Genomic DNA, 8,473 nt, shown 5'->3' with positions numbered 1-8,473 from the left:
GCGGAGGGCACCATGCCCAAACCTCCAGCACTTGTTGCAGAGCCGAGGAGAAGGAATGTACTCCTGGACAGAGCACCTGGCACCAGCAAGAATGACAGAGGGTGGAAGGGTCCTACCATCAAAGGTAATCTTCACAACCCGGAGGGGTTGACGGCGACTACCACGAGGGGGACGAATAAACGTGTCCACCTGGAGAATAGAATGGCCCTGGGCAGCAAGGATATGTCGAATATCGTCGTGGCAGTCGCGCAGGTCCCGAACACCGGTCGCAACATGGGGCGGGAGCAGAATAGTGCCAACACTGGCATTCAACTGAGCGTTCTTCGTGACCCGAGCAGGAGTCTCGCCAAGGCAGGATAAGGCAGCGAAGCGGGAAGCATCCTGAGAAGGAGCAGCAACGACACGTGTACCGAGACAAGTGGGGTTGAAAGTAATGGAGGCATCCACGGTATCAACGAGATGTCGATGGAGGGAGAAATCGTCAGGAGGCGCAGAATCAAGAGGGAGGAGATAAAAATATTTGACCCACGAAGCGGGACCAAACAAGGCTTGATAGGCAGCAGAACTGGAAGGAATCGAGCGAGGGCGGCCGTGACGAGGACGGCGGTGAGAACCCCCTGAGAGAGAGGGGTTAAAAGGCGCAGTAATTACAACTAGAGAAGGAGCCGCGCCAGGGGACGAGGTAGTCACCACTGGGGGCTTGGGGCTCGACCCAACCACAGAGGAGGGAGGGGAGCCATGGGGAAGGAGTCAGAGAGGCCAAAGGAAGAGCAAGGTCGGGGCCCAATGCAGCGGAGGCTACAGAGCCCGGTCTTCCAACACGGACTGTCTCGGGGGCTTGGTCGCCCACCCCACGAGCCTGAGAAGGTAAATCAGAAACAGCCGAAACAGGGGTCATCATCATTACGAAACGAAAAATTCATTCACGAATGTGCCCCCACACCCACCATGGAGCCACAATTAGAGGCATGGACACCCAACAAGAAGCTATCGCCGATCTTGCCGGGGCCTCCTATGGGTGCGTCGTGAGTATACGCCCCACAAACGCCACCTTAAGAAACCGACAGTCCGTCGAGATCGGGTTCAGTGACGAAAGGGGGATTGACAATAAAAGGCTCCCCTCGCTCTCGACGTCGGGTACTACAGTTCTACGGGTGCAAGAGTATGCCTCCTCAAGCACCCGGGCGTCAAAATAGAAGAAGTCAAGGGAAGAACCAGAACAAGCAAAAGGTTGGCAGGAAACGGCAAGCAGATAGGAGAAGAGGGGGGGGGGGGAGAAAAACGAAACAGAAGGAAAAGGAAAAGGTGCCCAGCAGAATTGGAGAGGACGGCAGCAGGAGCACAAGGCTAGAAAAGGACAGAGGACTGTCCCAAGGAGCATCACACTCTGGCAGCAGCCCCCCACACGGCAACAACGAGCTGAGCGTGGAGGGGGTGGTGCTACATAGCCTTCCCGGTTTGGTGCCTTCTATTGATAATTACTTACTGGGGGGTTGATATCACGCCAGACCTGTCCCCTGCAGCCCATATCAAGAGGATAACATCGGCGGCATATGCCAGGCTGGCCAACATGAGAATGGGATTTAGAAACTTGTGTAAGGAATGACTCAGAACTTTGTATATCACATGTCAGGCCAATCCTGGAGTATGCAGCCCCAGCATGGAGTCCATATCAAGCCAAGGGATAAGACTAAATTGGAAAAGATTCAAAGGTTTGCCACCAGACTAGTTACCCGAGCTGAGAGGTATGAGGTAAGAGGAGAGACTATGGGAATTAAATCTCATGTCACTGGACGACAGAAGAGTTAAGGGGACATGATCACCACATTCAAGATTCTCAAAGGAATTGATAGGGTAGACAAAGCCAGGCTATATAACACAAGGGGCACATGCACTAGGGGATACGAGTGGAAACTGAGTGCCCAAGTGAGTCACAGACATTAGAAAACTTTTTTTTTAGTGTCAGAGTGGTTGACAAATGGAATGCATTAGGAAGTGATGTGGTGGAGGCTGACTCCATACACAGTTTCAAGTGTAGATATGATAGAGCCCAGTAGGCTCAGGAACCTGTACACCTGTTGATTGACGGTTGAGAGGCGGGATCAAGGAGCCAGAGCTCAGCCCTCGCAAGCACAAATATGTGAGTACACACACACACTGCTGAAAACGGGGGAGAGTTCCTGATTAAAATGGGCTTAATCATATTATTTTTTAACCACTATATTGATATTCAAGTGCTCAAGAACTGGGGAAAGTTTAGCTTGTTGTTCAAAGTAACACAAGCGAATTTCTAATTTCCAATTTAGCTTTGGGATGTATGATAGCAGTGTTGGAAACATCCAACACCTTATTACTGATATTCAGTACCTTAAGAAACTATTCTTGTACTGTGTAATATAATTTTACTAACACTACTAACCAGGAGAGTAGTGAAATTAACATCATTTAATTAACTCATAATAACGCCTCATTTCCCCAGAAATTTTAGTCAAATGTTGCACCAGATCACACGACGAAAGGAAAAATATTTACATTAATGAGAAGTTAAATTCTCCTTATTTCACATTCTTTAATGAGTATTATTATTTAATAACTCTCTTGCATGAATATACTTCGTGAATTTAAGCAGATAATACATTTAAGTTAGTTTATATAGTATTGTTTATTAGCTGGTGGTAATTCCTGCAATTACGAATTACTATTCCAGCGCATTCACATACGACTGAATTTATATTCAGCATACTCTCATTGAACAACGTTCATTTAATTAAGAAATGAGAATTTGAATATTGTCAAATAAGACAAATTAATTCTCTAATTCCTGATAACCTTTAGTTCCTTTAAACCGGGATATTAATTAAATCATAAATAATATTAAGTGCACCATAGCACGACTGCACGCATGCGGGAGCTTACCTGGGAAGGAGGAAGGACTGGCAAGCGGCGACATTAAGTTCTAGAGATAATCTGGAAACTGGTCAAATTGCCACCTCATCAACCCACCATCTGTTCCACCACAGACGCTAGGAGGACGTGACTGCTTCATCATATCACAGACATCAGTATCGGCAAATCTATTAGTCCATTTCCCTTGTTTTTTGTGATCACATTTAACATAATAGGTTGGACGATTTGTCGTTATGCTGCACGACCATTATAAATAACCAGCAAGTGTATTTACAAGGCTTTACCACATCTAATTTAGAAATATATGTGGTATTACAACTCTCTAGGCGATTTCTACATACTACTCGCCTTTCAGCTTGGAATTGCTGATAATTAGGAAGATATGATGCCGCCTCGATCAAGTGTTCCCAGGATAGCCTGATGAAACAAGTTTCTCCTGAAGAATATATCTTGATGCATGCTAGCTTTAATTCTTACAGCTAAGCTGTTATCTCGTACTTGTAGTTTGTAGAATATTATATTTTATTAATCCAAAGATTATTTAAAATCTCCAATATTTCATATTTTCTTCAATATTTCATGTGCATTAATCTCCATTTATTTGTACTTGAAATGTATTAATTTCTCTGTACTAATCAAACCCCCCCAAAGTGTGTGGACGGATTTGGCGTCGTAATTTATAATAACTACAGGTCATTTATTATACAGTAATAGATTTCCATCATACTTATATAAGAGATCCCTAAATACTAGTTCTCCAATTATTTCCTTTTCTTAAGGATGGATGTGTCGCTTACCTCCTGAGACTAGCATCTTCACAGCGGAGCTTTATGCTATTATCTTTGCTCTTCGTCTCCTGCTTTCTCGTTGTCAATCTTCCTTTGTAGTTGTTGTCGACTCTCGTAGTACCCTCATGGCTCTCGGGTCCTTTAATCCGGTTCATCCAGTGGTTGTCGAGATCCAGCATCGGCTGTTTCTTGTTCACAGTAAATTTAAGTCGGTTGAGTTTTGTTGGGTTCCCAACCAACCAAACTGGCTGGTGTCTCTTTAAATGAGCGTGCGGATGCTGCCGCCAGGGAAGCTGTCTGCTCTTGTCCCATCTCTCGTAAAGGTATTCCTTATTCCGACTTTTACCCGGTTATCCATCCTTACCTGTTGGCAGGCTTGTTGGTCGTCTGTTACTGGTAACAAACTACGTACTCTTAAAAGTTGTGAGTCCGCGTGGCCGTCTTCCTACCTCCGACTGCGGGCAGTACGGAAGGCCTGTAGGTTCCTTTCTGAGGGCAGGTTCTTGTAGGATGAGAGAGCTCGGATCTCTTCCTGTACGAGGAGTAACGGTTCCTCTGCACTGGCCTCGAAACAATCTGCTGACTTGTTCTACCTCTTACCGAAGGTGGACATGGCAGTGTTGAAAATACTGCCCCTGAGATGTGACCACCTCACTTGCGCTATTGCAGGGTGGTACAGGAAGGGCAACGCAGCAGTGAATTCCTCCACCTTGTGAAGGTCACGGGTCTTGTTAATGTTAATGCATAGTCTTTCCCCCTTCTTTGCCCTGTGGATTTTCCGGGGTTGGAACTTTACTCTGCAAACGACGAGAAAGTGGTCGGTGTCACAATCTGCGCTCTGGACGCTGCGAGTCAGTCTGACGCTTCTCAGGGTGCTACACCCTGTAAGCACCAGGTCGAGTTGGTGCCAATGCTTAGACTTGGGGTGTCTCCAAGAAACCTTGTGCTGGGGCTTAGTGTCGAAGAAGGAATTGGTGATGCCGAGATCATGACGACAGCAGAACTCCAGAAGGCGCTGCCCACTCTCATTCATCTTCCCAATCCAAACTGGTCTAGGCAGGAAGTCAGAGCTGTGATCAGAACGAACTCTTGCATTAAAGTCTCCCAGGTGGAAGACTGGCTCTTGTTGAGGTATGTCTCTATGAGTTAGGCCGAGGTCATCATAGAACTCGTCCTTCGCTTCGGCAGAGGTCAGTGTTGGTGCGTAGACGTTGATGAGGCTGACTATTCCTACTGCTGTATGAAGCTGAAGTTTGATGATCCTTGCAGACTCCTCCATGGGCGGTACTATGGACCAACCTAACAACCTCAAGGCGAAGCCAACACCATGCTCTGGTGGTTTTCCCTGTCAGGAGGAGGTAAAGTCCTTCTCCCATATGCTGCCGGTCGTGGGCAGACGTGTCTTCTGCAGGGTGACTGTCCATCTGCATCCTGCGTAGTTCATTGTTGATCACAGCTGTTTTACGGGCGTCATTCACTTACAGTAGATCTTCCTGAGACCCGGTGTCATGATCCTTACATTCCAAGTGCCCTGTCAAGAGCTGGGTGGATCTGTGTTTTTCTTTTGCCTGGTGCATGGTTGTCAATCCGCTTGTTGGAATGTGGCCTAAGCTCCACGCACTCAATGGAGCTGGCGGACCATGGCAGGACAGCACCTTATTGGCTGGGGGTTTGCCCAACTTGAGGCGGGCGATAGCTGTCCTATGAAATAGATTGATTTCTCCCACAGACGGAAGCAACCCCTGGCGTCCTCACTCTACGCAAATTGAATGGTAGGTTTATCACCAGTAACTGTCACTTCCCGTGTTAAGCCATCGCAAAGGTGATGCTAGAGTATCGGGACCCTCGGGAGCAACTGGCACAGCGAATTGACCAGTGACAGGAGCCACCGGAACACCCGGAGGAGGGACAACAACCACCGGGGGCACGTCGGGTGACGCAGGGGGGGCCGCATCAGCAGCGAATGGGTCCTGCCCCTCTTCATCTTAGGAATCCACGCCCTGAGAGAGCGGCGGGAAATCCTCTTCCCGGAACAAGTTAACAGGTGCAGCAGGGGCCTCAGAGCACCCAGGCAGCCTGATGCCCTAACTGGCCACATCGGAAACAGGTACGGGGCTGCCAGGCATAATACACACGAACGTAGTAACCCAGCAGCCGGACAGAAGATGGGATATCCGACCGCAGGCACATACCTAAGGTACGGATGTTCGTCCGCTTCCCAGCATACTTCCCCAAGGAAAGCGTGTTCACCCGCACACTGATGACTGCACCATACCTCCCGAAGAAGCACCGGAGAAGGTCTTCAGGGAACTCCAGGGGCGCACCGTGTACACTGACATAAGTCAGGGCACCACTGCGGTCCGAGACTGCAACAGAGCCGGCGCCATCTGGCAACGGCAACGAACGCCCTTCGTACCGACGGAGGAAGTCCCGATACTCCTCCTCCCTCACGAACTTGATAATCACCCGGTGGGCCGTAACAAGCTCAACTCCGTAGACAGCCTCCACCGGGACACGAAGCATGTCGCACATCACCAACTCAATGGCTGGATAACCAGCCTTACAAGAGAAGTCCAGTCCCACGGAATTCACATGCAGAACAGGAGGAATTGGAAGGCCCCCCCATGTCAGAACTGCCACGTCAGCACGCAGCCAGGCAGGCAACAACACTGGGAGGGCAGAGACGCCCACACCACCTGACGACCAAATGGCAAACAACCCCAGCAGTCACGGAGGCCGGGACACGTCCTCACTCCACGGCTGCTCAGGGCGGACTCCCAACAATGCTGAACAGTTACAACATGTTTCTTGTGAAAACAGGTAGAAAACCATATTTCCGTTCGTTCAGTTTTCAAGTTGTGAAACAGTTACTAGGTAAATTTGGCAAGGACACCCCTGGCATACAAAGACCCATTCGAGACCCAATATTGAACCATGCTCCTGCACCCAAGCTTGCTTACAGGGAGGCCTTTCTGATACACCAAATAAAGAAATTACCACCAACTGGATCTCGTGCAGCAGGCCAGCGTCGGTGTGGTGTGTGTTTCAGTACCAAATTGAGGCCACAGAAACGTAAATTGGTGTTAACATGGTGCGAAGCCTGTGCAGTCCCTGTGCCATATCGACTGTTTCGCACAGTATCACAGTCTCCAGGACTACTAAATGTGTAATTCTTTTGTAAATAAATGTACATATCAAGTTAATTTTAGTGATTATATTGAAAAAAAAACAAATACATTGAATATTTCCTGTAAACTATACCAGTTTGGTAGGCATACTTGTGACACTAATATGTGAGCGCCTAGTGAGTTTATACCAGTTTTATTATAATACAACGTCTAGTTGTAATAATTTGAACAATACTAGCGAAAAAAATTTGTGTAAAATGTCCCAAGAATACCGTAAATAATTCCGCGAAAATAAATTCGCGGCAACTCGGGCCGCCTGAGCGGCCGTGAGTGATGGCTGCCTGACGCAGCACCCTTGAGCCCCCTCGTTCTGTGACGTCATCGGCCAACTTTGCGGCTCAGTTGTCATTGGTAAGTACAGTAGAATTTTTTTATTATTTTTCCCGTGCTCAGGGGACACAAATTAACATGTTTAGAAGACAAAAAAATTTATTTTTTTTTTCTTGCGCACAGGGGTGTAAATGTCCTCAGGACCCCTGAGCAGTGGAAGGGTTAAATAGTCGTTCATATTTTCCAAACTCCTCAGCCCAAATGAACTGTCCACTCCGGCTTTTGATGAATGTTTAGTTGGCACGTTTTAGGTAATAACAGCCGCTTACTTCTATTTATCTGCATCTCTTGCGTCCTGCTGGTTAGGGTTTACTGTTGAGAATGTCTGAGAGTTTGCATCACTCTCGATTCTCCTGTCGCCGATCACTGAAATATTTTGGTCGTTTTTTTTTTTTATTTTATCTTCACTTTAACTTGGCTGTCTGTGAATATTTTGCCCTTTTTTCGTCATTGCTACCTGAAATGGTCTGGTATCATTTGTCTGTCATCATCACTCATGTTCTTCAGGCCTAGTGAAAGACTGTCTATCACCTATGCAGACCTATACTGCCATTTCCTTGACACACACGGGCACTGTATCACTGTAACAATTAAGCACAAGTTGACAATATTTAGGAGCGCCAAGACACCACCACGCCACTGCGTCGTCCTCACAACTGTGACTTTAGAATTTGTCTTTATAAACTGCTATATGAAGTTCATAGTTTCATTTTTCTATCCTTTATTTTGATTTATTAACAATTCAATTGGATTGAATTGTTATTGATTTCACCATTTGCAATCCTTTCGTACAATGCTTTCTTTTTATATATTAGAGTATATATAGTTTTATATATATTCTTTAGACCAGTGATTATCCAATTGGGGTCATTATACATTTAAATTAGGTGTGTATGTGTGTGTGTGTAACGATGACCCATCCTAACCCGGACACACTTAGAGCAATGCTTGGCTATCACATCATCAACGGATCGTAGTATCGAAGGAATTGACTAAATATTACAGTAAACTTGCTCTAACTAGATAATCGCTCAGACTTGCCTGGGGTCCACGCTAGCATGGGTGGCTGCTGTGGGAAGGTGGGACAGGCTGGGTGTTCTCTCTGTGGTCCTGAGCCAGTTCCATAAATCCCTCATTTTTTGTTGATAGGGCCCCACGACTCCTGGGAAATAGGGAAAGGGTAAGATGATTCCCTCATTAGTGTTGCGTGCCCGTGCTGTTTGTAAGAGAAACTAACTGCTGGTCCCTGAAATCTTAGCT

General features: G+C 46.9%; 1 protein-coding gene across 1 annotated transcript; it reads right to left on the bottom strand.

Annotated features, from left to right (window-relative positions):
• Nucleotides 1-4,284: 4,284 nt before the first annotated feature.
• On the bottom strand, nt 4,285-4,974 carry LOC138363985 (craniofacial development protein 2-like). Its single transcript, XM_069323436.1, has one exon. It carries the CDS (start codon nt 4,972-4,974, stop codon nt 4,285-4,287), a length of 690 nt encoding a protein of 229 aa, XP_069179537.1.
• Between the last annotated feature and the right edge of the window lie 3,499 nt (nt 4,975-8,473).

Source organism: Procambarus clarkii, chromosome 12 (assembly GCF_040958095.1).
Source record: "Procambarus clarkii isolate CNS0578487 chromosome 12, FALCON_Pclarkii_2.0, whole genome shotgun sequence".
Lineage (NCBI taxonomy): Eukaryota > Metazoa > Arthropoda > Malacostraca > Decapoda > Cambaridae > Procambarus > Procambarus clarkii.
The sequence above is the reverse complement of the archived record's forward strand: the minus strand, read 5'-3'. Positions and strand labels throughout refer to the sequence as shown.